Source organism: Geospiza fortis, unplaced genomic scaffold (genome assembly GCF_000277835.1).
Source record: "Geospiza fortis unplaced genomic scaffold, GeoFor_1.0 scaffold637, whole genome shotgun sequence".
Classification (NCBI taxonomy): domain Eukaryota; kingdom Metazoa; phylum Chordata; class Aves; order Passeriformes; family Thraupidae; genus Geospiza; species Geospiza fortis.
In genome coordinates, this window is record NW_005054515.1 from 323296 (window position 1) to 340273 (window position 16978).

Genomic DNA, 16978 nt, shown 5'->3' on the forward strand with positions numbered 1-16978 from the left:
TACTCCAAAAGCTCCATTTTATCTGTGTATATAATCCAGGGAACTTGATCAAATCAGTGTAAGCATTGCCCTGACATTAGGAGAAACCAATGCAATCAAAATTTATACGTGTCTATACAATAGTCATAGTGAACACCTGTAACAACCAAGTTCTGCCACTAATCTATCTATCTGTAGCAAAAATTAATTAGTTTTCCCATTTTTAGCCATTTTTAAACCCTTCCTCCACCTTTCATATTGCTTATGTGCTTGTTATGCCAGTAGATTGGGTACAATGGGCTAAAGAAGGCAGAAAACCTACATCCTAACTTTCTGGAGAACTCTCTTTTATTAGGACTTTCTTAAATTAGACCATCCCACGTACTTCAGAATTTAAAGTCTTTGTGTGTGTCAGATTCTGACACACTGTTTAATGTGGGCTGATTAGCTGCAGTCACAGGTTAGCTAAAGTGTGTAAGCAAGGGGAAAAGTCTTTCTTCCCCAAACACCAACTGATTCTAAAAGTTTAATGTAGCTTATTAGCTTAGCAAAATATCAAAGAAGTCTTTTCATCCTTTAAAAGGAGGTTTGAATCCTTTTTACTTATCCTTAAATGCAGCTAAGATCATGTCTTAATTATTCCTTAACCATATAAGTAAAAATACCAATTGAATGTTTAATCACAATCAACATAACTTTTTGGGGTTTTTTGGTCTAATGGAGATTTACAAACATATCTTTAAGCATGAATCAAAAAAAATAAGGTAGCAAACCCCAGAAAATAACATTGTTTTCAGCTGAGGAATACATTGTAGGATCCCTCTCCACAACTCAGAAAGAGTAGCCAGAAGGGGATAGGGAAAACTGTGGGAATCATGAGCATAGATTGGCTTTTCCAAGGAATTAGAACAGGTCAGGACTTCTAGCTAAGGCAACTGAGTGGTGGCTTGAGAAAGGACTGATGGTCTTGGCTTGGTGCTCTGTGCTTCCCAAGGATTGCAATTTTTACATTAACTACTAAAATACCTATTTCAGTTTCTGCGTTTGAGGAGACCTGGATGGATAAAAGCGCACAATTGTGAGTGATGCTTTTGGCCACAGATCAAAGTGGTAACCAGGCACTGCCAAGCTAAAAGGCAGAAAAGCCTCTATCCCTGTGAATTTCTTTAAGAAAACTACTTGCAACAATGTGCATTTGCTGTAGCCCAGCTTTTTGGTGCAGAAGTGACACATTCTTTGTCTGGGGACTCCTGATGTGATGATTTAGGTTTGGCATTTGCAGAACTCTATTTGTGGACTCTGTGAGCACCAAGTCACTCAACTCCATATCCCTCCAGATCTGCACTGAACAGATCACACTTCCCACTCCTCACCTGCTGCAGAGGGATCTTAGATCTGATTGATCATTCCTGTGCTGATAAGGATGTCTGTCCCTGTGCTGTTACACCCTCTGGTGTCCTTTGGAGCAGTGACACATTTCCTTTCTCCTCTGGTGACTCAGACAAGCATATTTTCTCCCTGGCTCAGACTATTAAGCTCCAAGTTCTTTTCAGAGCAGCTTCACAGGTAAGGACAGCACAGCCCTGCTTGTTTGTCTGCTTTCATAATTGTTCCTGAGTTTGATTTAAAACAAAACAATTTACCTCGTTAGCTATTTTTTCCTGCTAACTGCATAGCCCTACAGGAAAAAAAAAAATCTCAGCTGTGTCCAAGCCAAGCTTTGGGTCTCAACCTTTGGTTTGTCTGGGGCAGGACAGAGCAAGCCTCCAGAACATTTATTTACCAGGAGCCATCACTTTATTAACAAGAGTGACCTTGAAGCCTTAAGAAAAGATAAAAACCAAAGTTTCAAACACATACTCCATTCCCAGTTGGATCATCAAAGCATGTTTGCCTATATAACTTGATGCATCAGTCACTGTTAAACATCCAGATGCTTGAGGATTTTGCCTCACTCCAAGCTCACTGTCTGAACCCAGAGGAGGTCAGGAGTGAAGCACACTAATTTTATAGTGATAACAGTGTTTTTGAGGTTTCTGTCCTTCTAAATCCATTGACACTTCCCACCAGTTCCACAGTTCCCGGGCCTGCCTGGCAAACAGCAGATGGCGTGGTTGCCTCAGCACAGGAACCTAAAACCCACCCCCAAAGGGGAAGTGAATTCACCTGTAAGTGAATTTATGGGCTGTGATTTGCATGTGGTGTCATTTACAAAAGACACAAACCATGTGCAGGTAAACAGGCATTTTTATAAAAGGAGAAGAAAGTATGTACATCGTAGGGAACAAATGCAGACTGTACTGGAATAGCTATCTATGCATGTATTTAATTTATAAATTAAAATAGAAACCTCACTAAAACAGTGACACAAAGGAGTAAAGCTTCAACACAAGGCACAGGGAATTCATCAGATTCCTCTTGGAAAACAACAGGATGACACTTTAAGTACAATGCCATGTTTAACACCACAACCATCCCTCAGCCAGAGGTATATTTCATAACCTCCTGCCTGTTTTTTTAGCCCAATTTTAGTTATCCAAAAACCCATTTCCCAGACAAAGTTCCTCCTAAAATCTCACATATTTCTTCTCCTAATGTAGATAATTAACATACTAAGGTAAGGTATTTAAAACAGTAATAATATAGTTCTGCATAGTGTTTTTTATCACAATATAAACCAGCACCTCTGATTATATCAGCACTGGCTTCTTTATCTGATAAATGGGTACTCGGTGATTAAAGATAACATTCTCATCTTTTACAAGAAGACAGAAATGCTCTGAAGGTGCTACATTTAAGCAACAGTCTACTTTTACAAAACTCAGCTTTATTTACTACTGAGGAGTGGATTCAGGAGGTTAAGTGATCTCTGGTTTCCAGCCAAGGATGGTTTCATTGAAATCACTGGGTTAGTTAATGGACTCGGGAAATGTGTAACTGAAATTCAGCTTTTGTTCTGACAAAAATTCTGAAGCTATTTTTCTTTCATACAGATGGAAATCATTTACCTGAATCCCTTTCCTTGTATATGTTGAGTGCTTAGTCCTTTAGTCTTTTTAATCTTATATCACACTGAGAAAAGATTTGTTTAAAAACCTAATAGTGGAAAAAATATTTATAAATAAACACCAAATAATTACAATATTTCAATTCTGTTATGGATCAGTAGAACTCCTTACGGCACAGCTGTCTCTGCTTTTGTAAAATATTGCTAGGAATGGTCAACATGGAATTCAGAATTCCCAGGATTAAAAACCAAACAAATCAGCACAATTGTATTAACAAGAAAAAAGTGAAAAAGCAAAGTCAAATGCTCATTTTGGCTGAAGAAGCTCCTACTGAGGTTGAAAAGCTTGTGGGAAAGAACATCCCTTTGTCCTCTTCATTCTAGCAATTACTAAGCTTGGAATTTTGTGGAAGTCCAAAAAAATTCCAAGTAGCTAAACTATGTCAAAAGGAGTTGAAATAATGTCTTAGAAACAGCACAATGACAGTAAAAATTACTGGTAACACAAAAGTATACACAGCACATACATGAATCAATGCCAAATAACATTGGATATTCAATATACAGGCTGAAAAGCTCAGTGTGGAAAAAAAAAAGTGTACAAAATGTATTCAGATTTAAACATCTCAATCAATCAGTGTCTGTAAGAGAAACACAGAAACAATGCCCTGTCAAGTCTACTCACAATTCATCACTTTGCTACAGCTACAATAAATATTCTACATCCTATGCCATCAAAGGGGAAAAATCTCTTGTAAAATACAAGGAAACCAGATATGTAACGACACAGAGTTGCTTCAGAAATCATTCTCCTGCAGGTCATTCATGTTTGTCTGGTGTTGGCTGATGAGCAGATCTTGGACAGAAGTGTCCCAGTACCAAAGGATTTGGTGTCCAAGTGACACAAAGATGATTAACAGGAGCAGTGCCAATGACACAAGCATTCCAGGTGTGGGACAGGCCATCAGGGCCGCGTTTCCTGTAGCTCTGAGGACTCTGAACACCAAGAGGAGGTCAATGTGACTTTTGAGGAACTAAATCACTAGGATGGGGGATGGCAGAGCATCGAGAGAGACCCCACAGCCACTCACTGCAGCCACTGGTGATGGAAATATGGAGAGCCCATGACATGCACAGGCTGTCCCCATAAACCAGGAGCTCCCTCCCACTGCTGCCCTGCTCAGCCTCTGGAGCTCATTCTGCATCACTGAAGCCGTGAGAACAGGGTGGGATCAGGCCATCCCTCCCTGCACCAGGGGATAATCTCAGCCCTTTTTGGATGGGGGTGAACACAACAACAAACTCTGTTCACTTTGCCCATCTTTAAACGCAATGGTGAGTGAGAACAAGGAATAGCAGAGCCAAGAGAGTGGGAATGGCACAGGTCATCAATGAATGCTGAAGGACCAGGCTCAGAGAAAGAGTCTGCTTATGGTGGCCTGCACAGTCTTGCTGCCAAGCGTCTCCCTCTCTTTTTCACTGACATCACCCAGCAAAGGCTGTGGAATTCATGGAGCTAACATTCTTCCTTTGGAAGGTTCAAAAAAAGGGGGAAACTGCTCGGTCTGTGGCACTGCTGGTGGGCTGCAACATCAGGGTAAAAGCAAATCTTTGCAGGAGAGCAAAAGGGACGATTTACTGAAGCAACATTTTGAAACATTACTGTGAAAAAACAATGGAATTATCACAAAATGGAATTTCACACTCCCAGCAAACCCCCACTGGAGACAAGAGACTGACAAACAGCATACCATGGAAGCAATAGTGTAAGTTGCACTCCACAATCAGTCCTCTCGTACCTGCCATTAGTATCTAACTTCCTAAGCTTTGAAACAGCAGTTCAACAAACTCATGTTTTGCAGGAAAAACAAAAGTCTAGCTGGTTTTTCTTGAAAAAAAAAAACCCTGCAATATTCTAACTCCATTTAAAAAAGAACAAACAAAATCCTAAGAAAGCTGCAAAACTACGCTGCCCTTGCTGCCTTTTAAACAGTAAAAGCTTTACAGTCAACTCTAAAATAAATCACAAACATCTACAGCCTTAATTCATGTTTTGTCATGATGTTCTCATCAGATAAAATGTTTACCAAAGCAGGCCTACAAGGAGGGAGGGAGGACAGCAGGAAGGGTAGATAACAACAGAGAGTGGAAAATGATCCAAACGTGACCAACAGAGATTTTCTAAAAACTCAGAAAAGAAAGCAGTTATTTTGTCTGGATCAAAGACATTTGGAAGACATAGGGACAAAAAGAGGAGAAGGGAAGAAAAATCCAAAGTGTAAAAGAAGGGGATAATCTTCATCCAGCAAAGCATTTGCACATAGGCTCAGGGTGAAGCACAGCCTAAAGCTAAGCTTGAAGCTGAGTGAGCTGCTGGATTCAGAGGAGGGAAAACAACAGCAACAGACAGTAATACTTGAGCAGGTACCCTCCAAGAACTTGCCATCTTCAAATAAACTTCTAATTAAAATTTTCAGCTCTTTCTAGCCAAGCCTGATATTCCAGGCTGTAGAAGGCTTTGCTGAAGAGGACACAGCGACTCTTGCCAGACTTCACTGCTTTCAGACAGACCACCAAAGGTGGGAAGAGACCATTTCCAAGCGGCTGGTCCCTAACATAGCCCTTTCGATCTTTGTAAATGTCAATGAAGCGTTGTGGAGGGAGCGTTTTGTCTGGGAGAGGTCACTGGCACCTGGTCCCTAGGTGTGGCCTTTGGGGATAAGTTTATCCCCACTAAAAACGCGTTTGCCCATAGAAAGCACCTTTTCACTACTGAACTTGGGGAGAAAAAACACGACAGGAATGTCCTTAGGACATTTCGGGTGAGGAACTTCTACACACTTATTCCAAAAGCCCATTAAAAATATACCTAAAAGAAAACACAAGAAAACAGAATAGAGCAAACAACTTGCCCCCAAAAATCATTAACAAAAAGTAAAAGTAACATTATCAAACTATATATATAATGATTTTCATTAAAAAATAAGGAAAAATGCACACCCTACCGCCTGCAGTTCTGGTCAGGTTCTCCCTCCGCCCACCCCAAAAAAGTAAAAATTAAAAAACAATACAAATAAAATAAATTAATGTTTCCACCAGCCTGGTTCTCAACTGAAACAATTCCTTCCCCACTACTCTATTTCCTGAACACATCTGTTAGAAATCTCAATTAAAAAACCTGCAATTCTTCAGATGAACATCAAAGTAGGACTCTCCCCCAGTCTTTGCAAACCTGGACTTATTTTAACAGTAGACTTTCCGTGCGTTGGAGAGAGGAGATGGGTGTCAGGTACAGGTGTCCTTATCAGAAGATCAGAATGATTCCACTTGTGCTGACAAAGTGTTTGAATCTAGGATTGCTCTGGGTTAATGGCACCCCTTTGAGCATGAAATCAGCACTTTCTCCCCAGCTGTAATGTGAACTGCTTAGCACTTGGATCTGTCTAATGATTGAGATAATATCATTCATTAGCTCTAATAACAATGGCCCTGGCTCACCCAAGTATTTCAATATGCAAATGGCATCCTTTAGGCCAGCAGGGAATCGCTCCCTCAAAGTTAAATATGTGGTTTCGTTCTTGGGCAACCGGATTCGCAATGCACTCAGGGAATTAGAGATGTTTTGTCATGTTCAAAAGATAGGTACTTATTTTAAATTTGGAGTTCTTTAAAATAAATTGCTGTGGTGGAAAGATACTTGAGCTTACATGCTAACCTTCAGCAGTGGGGGCTGAGTAAAGGATGCCAGGTTTGCATGGCAGCTGGAAGAAGTATCCAGGATTGTATATTCTGCCCTTCAGGCTGGGAAACGTCCTCTGAACCCCTCAGCGCTTTGCCAAATCGTTATTTCCCTTTAGTGAACATATTAAAACATGCAACAGTGGAATTGAACCTTTGTAATCCTTCTTTTCCATCTGGATGTACATCTTTGGAGATGTACTCACAAAAGGGCCTTAATGGGCCAGCAGAAAACATTTCTGGAGGGCTCCAGACAAAGTACACCCAGAGGGTGCAGTGGAGACCAAAGCACAAGTACAGGAAGCAAAGGAATTAGTCAGTGAAACCAGATTTTATCCACACTCCACGTTTTTCTCTTCAGACAACATATGTCATGCCTTCAGAATCCAGTATGGTTTTAGAAAACCCAAACAAAGCAATGTCATTTCCTTATAATTAAACAGGAGAAGAAAGTTTGTGATGAAAAGGTTAAAGATGGAATTATCAATGATACAGGTGGAAGTTTGTCACCTGGTAACCAGAAATGGTAGCAAAAAATGTTATCACATCCTCTCTGAGCAGCACTCTGAACTGAACACAGTTCTGGGGTTTCTCTGCTTTTCTAAAGAGAAATGTTCAAGAAGGGTTTCTTTCTTGGATCAAAGGATCCCCTCCCAGAAATACTGTCTATGTCTTGCACTCATTTATGTAGCTGCTGCTGGAAAATGAGCCTAATTCTTCATCTGAAAAGTCTGACCACAATAGTAGAGTGAAGTGAAAATGACCAAAGAAAAAGAATATAAATGGTGTCATTCTCAACCCCTGCCACTGGCCTCTGGGAGAAAACAGAAAGCAAAGCAGAAAGTGCTGGCACGCCGAGCTCCTGCAGGCCCAGCATCTGGGCACACATTCCTGGTGCACTGCTGAGGAACTCTTCCCAAGCTCCTGGGAGGCAACTTGCAAAACATCTCCAGCAAATCTTCAGGAAGGTCCTCCTTCTCCTTTCCCTCTGCTGCCATTTCCCAAGCTTCTGCACCCTCAGACTCACTTTCTGGCTATCAGCCAAGGAGTTTGACCCTTGAAGTGGCAGACAAAAGGTTTCACGTGAAAACAGACAGGCAGAATTGACAAGAACCCACAGCAACAGCAGCCTGGTTACAGGTTTTAGCAGGGACAGAGCCTGAAACTAAATTGCCACACTCAGGGTGGTACAAACCCAGCTGCCCTGCTTGGGTTCCTTTTGACATGTAAGGAGCTTGGGTTTGTGAAGAGCAATAGGTCAGTGCAGCATCACTGATTTGAGCCCTCCTGTCTATCCCCAGGGGCTGATGAGATTGGATCAATATTGGGGCTGTGGAGCAGCAATCCAGAATGGTTATCTGGTACTTCAGTTAAGATCCCAGGCTATAATCTGCCACAGGGAACATTTGTCACCCTTTTTCCAACCCATAGTAGGTAAGTCTTTGCTGACTCAAGTCAGGTACTATCAAGAGTTCTGGCAATTGCACTTCAAGCTCCCTTACACCTCAGGCAAGAGCTTTCTCACAAATAGAGCAGTCAAAAAAACAGCCCAAGAAATAGAACAGGTACAGCATCACCCTGAGAGTCCTTAACCTTTCAGGAGCTGTGTCAGGACAAGGTGGTAGATGTGCACTTGCTCTGCTCTTGGATCAGATAAAAATAACCAACAGCAATCCCATGCAGTGCAATCACAAAAACCAGCTACACCAAAACCATGCTACACAGACCAAAGGGAACAGGAAGCATTGGCAGCTTCTCTGCATATTTAAGGATTAAGAATAGCCAGGATTTGTAGAAGGGACTGAAGCATTCAGACATCCTACCTTCAATATCAGAGCTCGCTGCTGCTACAACCTTCCAAACCCAAAGCACAAGGAGTACACCTGGCTGGGTCTTTAGTAACTACTTTAACAGGTGTGCAATTAAAACACAATTGGACCATTAGCTGTTCCAATTAGCTTCACAGCTGCACAGCCTTTTAACAGGGAGCTGGGGCTTATATTAACAACATCTATTACTGAGAAAACCAGGGAGAATCTCTCAGTGTTCTGCGGTTCATTTTCTTTCTGGGCTGTTTCAGCTCCAGCACACCAAGCATCTCATGAAAACATCATGCATGGAAACGTTTCATCCCAAGGACAATGTTGGCACGAGAACAAATGGTTGTAAATAGCATGAATTAGTTTAGGTCGAAAGTTGCAAGGAGGTTTCCCAACTGCGAGGACACTGGAGTCGGAACAGCCTGCAGGGCAGGGAGGGAAAGGACACAGGGCAGTGGAAAACTCCCTGGTTTTCAGATGAAATTCAATAAATTTCTGAAAGGCCGAGTGACAGATGGATTGCAGCAGCCAGAGGCTGGGCTGGGATCCTTGGGCAGTCCCCAGCAGGCCCTTCACTGGGTACAAGGGAACTACATCCCTTACTCGGTCACTTTATTATGATGGTGCTAAAAGGCTGCTTGGAATCACCTGGAAAATTACCTGATAACAGTTTGTGAACAGATGAACTGCTGAGTATGGGGAGGATTTTGGTGGTGACCCCTTCCACTGGCACAGCTGTAGCCAGGAGGAGCAGAATTCCTGTTGGAGTGGCAGCATCATGCAAAGAGCAGAACTGGAGTGGATCAGTCTCACTAATAAATCACCACTTGTGCTCCTCCTTTGGGATCATTAAACACTGGGAACTTCCCCTGAGACTCCTGCACTGCCTTTTTCCCCTCTGTGAAGGGCCAAGACAAGTGGATGTGTTTTAGGGAATAGATTTAGGCTCCCACCATTCCCCTCATCCTAAGGAAAGCACACTGTTATGCTCACTTTAGTCTGGCAGTGTTTTCCTCTCTGCATAGTTTAGATTTGAGGCATCAACAAAGGTAGCTCAGGAAGGATAATTAAGATGTGCATATGCAAATGAAAATTACACACTCTGCAAATTTGCATGCGACCTTTGGTTAACATTTTAAAACGCCACATGGATTGATTTTTACAAACATTTGTTAGGATATCAAGGTATGCTGTGTTATGCTTAATTTTAAATAAGGCTTTAATTAAGCTGTTCCAAAGCCTACAATTTAGAAAGGGATGAGAATTTCTTGCCAACCAAGGCTCCTTGTCATCAGAGTTATTCCAGGTCACGGGAGGATAATTGTAAATCATGGTTTCTCTACATTCCCAGTGCACAGGGACTACCAGGAGGTTTTTCGGCAACACTTTAATTCATCACAACAGAAGTGTTAATATTTCACTTTAATAAAAAATACATATTATTTTGAAATATTCTTGAATGATCCAGCTTGAAAAATGAAAACGACCTTTAAATCTATACAGGGCAGTTCCTTTGGGCACTTTAAATGCAATAATTTATAAAGTTCCTATATTCATCATGTGTGCACAAATATCATGTAAATATTACAGCTGTACTCCATGACAAAAGAAGCGTAATGCAGACATAGAATCATACAGAGAACTGACAAATGGGAAAAAAGGGATATCCAGTATTTTCTGTACAAAAAAATATGCCACTTTTTGATAATTTGTAAAAATGCATAACTTTTGGCATTTCAGAGAAGAACACCGTATAAAAATAAATATTCTATGTACAGTAACACACACAGGTCAGTCCAGGGTTAGAACCATCACTGCAAAAGAAAACATAAACAAGTGTTAGTGACAGCTCACAGGGGCAAGGACACTGTTAGGGAAGCTGGCTCTGGGCTCTCCAGGAGGAAAAGGAGCTGTGATGGATCTCAGCAGGGACCCTGTCCACCTTTCCTGAAGGTGGGCCAGACCCTGGGGAGTGCAGGGGGTGTCTGAGAGAACCCAGGAGGAAATCTCATCTTTGTGCAAGGATTACAGCACTTTGGGGCAGGCAGCTCAAAGGCCACAGATACAGTTCTCTCCTTTGTAGCCCACAGAGCTGAACTGTGATATTTAACTAAAGAGGAGTTTTGGTTGCCTCTTTTCTGGGACACAGTCCTGGAAATCCCATCCATGCATCCACACCTCTTCTGCCTTAGGCAGATTCATGGAAAACATTAGCAGGACCCATGGCACTGCCAACTCAGCACAGCAACATTTCCAAATTACCTTATTCCAGCAGCCTTGAACTGGAAGGCCATCTTCTCCCTGTGAAAAAGATGGATGAAATAGCAGTTTAGGACACAGAAAGCAGCACAGAGATGGAGAAAGGACAGCATGGGTTAACTGTTACTGCAACAAACAGTTTGAACCTGGGCTGGAGGAATAGTCTGAGAGATATTCCTCATCCTTCAGATGACCCAGACTTCAGGCTGGCACAACCAGTGCAGCCTGAAGCAGGGGCTGGGGTGAAGAGGGGAAATGCCTGCAGGCTGTGCAAGGGACTTATGTACCCGAGAACCACCCTCCCCTGAGAAAGGAGTCTATCCAGGCTTCCTTGAAGGAAGGAGAGAGGGAACACAGGAGGTCCAACTCAGCCAGATAAACAGGAAAGTGAGAGGTGGCTGCCCTGTGTCCTCAGGCTTGGATCTGTAACACAGAGCTGAAAAGCCAATCCCAGAGTCAGCACTAACCTCAGACCCTGAGGAGGGTCTGGAAAAAAGTCTCCATTTCTGTCCTGTTAAAGAGTTTGCTTTGTCATGTGAGACACTGCCCAGTTTTCCCCTCTTGCCTCTGGGCAGATCCTGCTCCAGGGAAATTGGGGCAGCCCCTCTGCTGGTTCAGGATGTCTCAGCTGCTCCCTGAAAAGGGACTTTGGCTTCAAAAACATCAGTGGGATATCTGTGAAAATCCCCTGGCACTTCTGCAACAGTGATGTCTTGGGCTCCATGGTTGGGAAATGCTTTTGTAGATTACTGCCATCATTTCAACCCTGTGCAGCCCTCTTTGATAGGCTGGATATGACACCAGTGCTAAGGTGCTCTGCAGCAGCAGATAAAGTCAGGTGTAAGGAAATACATGTCTGACATGAGAAGTCAAATCCTTGTGCTGTGTGCACGTGGCAGAGTCATGGTCTATCACTTTTCCCCAGGAAACCCCCCAAAAAATACAAACAGAAAAGCAAATGCACAGTAATATATTGAGAAATGAACTATTTACTGAAGATGCACTTCCAGGGGGCTGACGTTCTGAACATTGCCATGATGTTATAACAATATTGCTTTTCAAATGCATTTTTTGGACTTTGGTCTCCTTGTGCTGTTTCCTCCCCTTGCCCCAACTATGTGGAAATACAGAATTCCAACTTATTTACTGGGTAAACTGTGGTGTTCCCATTGGTACACTGGTGGTGACAGGAATGGGTGGTACAGTGCATGGCAGGAGGAGATGGGAAGTTAGGTGTATGAAGGAATGGGAGGCCAGGGAGTCACAGCTCAGGGATCAAAGGAACACCAGGGTCACAAGGAAGTGTTTGTTGTGGGCCAATGTGCCGAGAACGGAAACATGAGGTGCTTGTTAGTACCAAGGATCTCCTTCCACAAATCTCACATGTGCCAAGAGTTAGTTCACAGCCTCCATGAGCTACACACATGGATGTGTCAGCTGGATGCCAAGCTTTTAACCTAGTTGGATCAAAAACCATGCTTATTCACTTTCCCAAGCTAGCTTGCATGCCACAACACTCTATATAAAAAATAACAGCATCCATATTTCATCAGATTTTCTGGCAAGTTTCCCTTAATGAAAATAGGTATGAAAAGAAGTGTGAGTTCTAATATGGCCATGTGGGGTGAATCCTCATTAGGAGCAGTGACAAAACCAGAAATGTCACCTGCCAGGGCACTGGTGGAACCCTTGCACCTGTGAGATGAGGTGCTTTACTCAGGCAGAAGTTACTCCATAGAAACCTGGCTGTGTTCATTGGGACACAAAATACATGGCTCTGTAGTCTTCCTCCTTTGAGCACTGTTCTGGGCAGGGATGGTTTCACCTGGGGGACTGGCACAAGCTTCTGCTACCCAGAATTTACAGAGCAGCAACTGAGACTTTATGAGTGTTCCAAAGAGGCAATGGCAGCACCCAAAGGAGGGAACACTGGAAGGAAAATTATGTCAGCTCTTCACAAAGCTCAAATAACAAAGGCTTTTTATGGCAATTTCATGGTGCCTTTTTTTTTTCCCCTCAAGAAACTAGGAAAATCTTTTAAACTAAATGTGGCTTTTTGCTTTGGGATGCATTTTCCCAGCTAGTTGAACTAACAAATCCCATCCCTTGCAGATGGCATCAAACATCCTTAAGTGAGCATAAAGCTTGGAAAGACCATCCTCAAGCAAACCTTGTCATGCCAAACAATGCTGGATGGGCAGGGGAGTAGAAGTTTCTTTGTATTATGGAGATGTTGAGACTCTCCCAGGGAGCAAAGTGTCACCTGAATGCTGCATCTCCAAAAAACTCAGAGAAAATGAATAAATTGGTGACCTTTACTGGGATACTAAGAAATCAGTTGGGGTTAAGTGTTTCTGAGTACTTTTGTCCTATGACAGTTGGGCTAGATCAGGCACTAATAAAATAATCATTTTATCACTTGAATAAATGGGTATTGGGGAGCTGGCAATCCTAAATTCAAGTTTTTTGGATGCTATGGGTACAATTTGGACTTTGGGGAGAGTCATAAATAGGAATGATCCATCAGGGAGGTTAAGTGTCCCCATTAATATGTTTCACATGGGCTTACTAATGGGATAACTATTCTTTTCAGTCATCTTCATGTATGGGGTGACTGAGGTCATACAGAACCACGTCAGGCTGTGCTCAACACACACAAGTAATTAAAACCAGAGTTAATGAAGGACACAAGCACTGAAGCTCCTTGTGAGGAAGCCAAGCCAGTGTAGAGCTGGGTCTGCATACACTGGTTTACTGGAAATTGTCAAAGGGAAGGCAAAGGAAGAAGTGAAGCTGTTGTAAATAAAACCACATTCCAACTCTATTTTTTGTCATGCCACAAAGTGCTGCTGACAGCTGTTGGGAATCAGAATTAAGGGAAGGGCCTGGTTCTGACAGCAGCAATGAGAGGAAGGGAGTCTGGAGACAGGTAAGGAAGGAACTGCCAGGTGTTTTTAGGGCATGCAGCTGTTTGGGGGGATCAGAAAATAGCACCAAGAGGCAAAAAGCAAACGAGCATGCAGGAAAGGGAAGGTACACCATACCAATGGGCATGGGGCATCCAGGCCGTCCAGCCCAGGTAACCCCGGCTCACCCTTCTCGCCTTTAAAACCTCGGAGACCCTGTTCATGAAATCAACCACTATCGTTATTTCAGTCAGTGCCAGGCAGCTCCAGGTCCCAGGAGGAGAGGCTGAGTGCCTGCTGGGACTGGCACAGACAGAGCACTCAACTGCACACCCAGCACACAGCCCTGTCTGCACAGCAGCAGCAGTTTCTGTCATCTACGAGCCACGAGATGCTTCTCTGAGAGGATGGGCATGGTGTTTCCTCCATTCCAAAATCAGCCATTCCTCCAATCCTCACTGAGAAACCCAGCAGCTGGATTTCTAAATGAATGATCCCCAAGTACTCCTGGAATTTGTGGCACTGCTAGCAGATTTCTGGCAGTGTTTGCTGCAGCATATGAATTTAAATAAAAATGTACACACATTCCCGTATTTATTTACTTGTCTAGACTTATAGCCAATCTGTTTTGACAGAAACACATCCCATTTAGGATAACTGAGACTTGTTTTCCCTCTGGGTAGTGCAGCTCAAGTGCCCTGTGTGCTCTCAGGCCACCACATCAGCTGGCTGCTATTCCAAGGCAAGGAACCAGCATTGCAGTTTTGCTGTCAGGTAGCTTTGATCCCATGGAGCATCTCCAGAGAAGAGCTGGAACCAGCAGCAAAGGAGACAGGGCTCTATCCACAGTGGAGAGAGCCCTGAGTTCCCAGCACACGGCACACCCCATGTACCCAAACCTTGTCTGGAAGAGGAAGGAACATAACCATGGTCACTCAGCAGCCTGATCTCCCAGAGGATCAGTTGGTCCCACAGGCTGTGGTGGGAACCCAGCTGGGCTTATCCAAATGTTGCACTTTTGCAAGACCATTATTTATGTTATGATTTCCTTCTGTCTTCCCCATCAACACATCTTAAAACAATACATTTGATGAAACAGGACATACCAACGGACAGGGTGCATCTAATCCAGGTGCTCCTTGGTCTCCCTTATCCCCTTTAGACCCTCTAGAGCCTTTCTTGCCCCTCTCCCCCTGTAAATAATAGTTTAGTCCAAGAAAAAAAGAATACACAAAAGCTTTAGGATCATCCATTTCAAACAAATGTCAGTGATAGTTTAAAAAAGGATAAACATGAAGGAAACATCTTAAAATCAATCTCCCTCTGAGATGTGAAGATCAATGTTTGGAGCTGCTGAGCTGTGGCTGAGCTGCATGAACACTGTGGCTGTGGCTGCAGCCCCACATGGACAGGGCTCAGCACCAAAGGGATCCTCACACCACTTCCCAGGGCTTCCCACACATCAGAGAGGGCACCTTGGATGGGAAAACAGGATGGAAACCACCCCTCTGGCCAGCACTGTGCCACCTTATCTCCAATCCAGCTGGCTGGGAAGGTCCCTCTTGCACTGGGGCTCTGGGATAGCACTGGGATGCTTTTTTACCCCTCTGAATTGCCATTCTTACAGAAAGTCTCACTCAGGGAACTGTCAGCCAGGGCATGAAGGAAGTACTCAGCTCTGAGTCTGCACAGTCTGGCTGTCCTTTGGGATGCTCTGAGTAGGGCGCTCCCAACAAACCTGTTAGACCAGGGAGCAGTCCTAGGCAGCACAGCCACAGGGCAGCAACTGGTCCCTGATCCTTAACTGGCAGCACAAGGCAGGGCATAGTGTGGTATTTGCCAGTTACATCCACACCAAATCCTTCTGTGTAACAGGAAATTCTCAAAGCTGCTGAGCATCCAACAGGGGGAAGGGGCTGCTGCACGGGGAACTGAGCTTAGGGTCTTCATGGGGAGTGTTAAAGGAATTAAGGGATAAAATCAGACAGCACAGGCTGCTGCTGCTTTAAAAAAAATGTGTTAAACCCAAAGCTGGCAAGAGAAATGGATGGGAGAGGAGAGGCAATGAGGAGAAATCACCCAGGAAGCAACTGGAATGGAGAGGATAATCCAGGAAAAATGCAGCATGGGTTGCTCTGGAGGAAGGAACCAGGAAGAAAGGTGGAAGAGGAGGAAGGGATAAAGGGGACAAAGGTGGACCTGTAGGAGCAAGGAAGATGCACAAACACACAAATCCCCCAGCATTAAAATAACAGCAGGACAAGTTCAGGGCTCACACTTTTTCAGCTGGCTTTTACAAAATGCTGCCTGTTCCCATGGCCATTAGTGCCACAACCCCAAGCTCAGCCATGCTGATCTCCTGCTCCAAGCAGAGAGCAGCAGGAGCATTTCTGGCATTTAAAAAGCATTGAGAAAAAGAGAGGATTTTGGCAAACTGGGGCTTCAGAGTAAGGGGAAATCCCTGTACAAAAGGGGTATTCTCTAGGGTCCCCTAAGATATTGTACTTGCCCATTTACACTCCTGAGTCTCTCTCAGTTTTCCATTGCAAACCATGGGCTGCAGTGAGGCAGAGTGCATTCATGCCACCAGAACTCCCCACTTGTGCTTTCCAGCTCATCCACTGCAAGGAGCTGCAATTTCTCCCAGTTCTCACTTGCTTTTATGCCAGAGCTCAGAGAAATCCCATTAATGAAAGAGCCTTCTTTTAACTAAGGCACTCAGTTCAAAAACCAGCTGAAAATGTCTAGGAATTAAAAATGACAGTTTTTTAAAGAAGCCACACAAGCAAAACAAAAGTGAAGTGAGAGTTAAGAAGCAAAGCCAGAAATGCAATGATTAAAAAAGGGGAGAACTTTGGTGTTTCCATGACACTTGAACCTGTCTCCCCTAGTTTAAGATGCCACTTGGCTAGTGCTGTCCAGAACTGTCCTTTCTGTGCAGAGCAAGGTCAGAAACCCATTGCAGATAGAGGACAGAGAACACTCACTACACATCAAAAGCAAATCCATATAATGAATCATCACATGGGCACATGCACTATAAAAAATTACACCTCCAGATAAATTTAGGTGATGCCAGAGTCTTATGAATAAAAGGTGTGGCTACATACACTTGTACTGTATTGAATTCCTTGACGTTTATACAATTGTAATATTATAGACTCAAATCCAAAAGTAATTTATATTTCTAAATATAAATTATGTCCAACCACAGCTCCTACATGTTTTTATCAAAAAGATCCAGATTCAAGGACTTAACAGGCAAGAAA

At 43.3% G+C, this 16978-nt stretch overlaps 1 protein-coding gene across 5 annotated transcripts in view; it reads right to left on the reverse strand.

Annotated features, from left to right (window-relative positions):
- Nucleotides 1-9913: 9913 nt before the first annotated feature.
- COL13A1 (collagen type XIII alpha 1 chain) overlaps nt 9914-16978 on the reverse strand; it is an 86385-nt gene continuing 79320 nt past the window's right edge. For all 5 annotated transcript variants that reach the window (XM_031063597.1, XM_031063600.1, XM_031063599.1 and 2 more), the window contains 3 exons: nt 14816-14902; nt 10807-10845; nt 9914-10358 (listed from right to left, as the gene is read on the reverse strand). In XM_031063597.1, the coding sequence (XP_030919457.1) occupies nt 10356-10358; nt 10807-10845; nt 14816-14902 (129 nt within the window). In that variant the 3' untranslated portion in view covers nt 9914-10355. The remainder of the gene's footprint in view (nt 10359-10806; nt 10846-14815; nt 14903-16978) is intronic.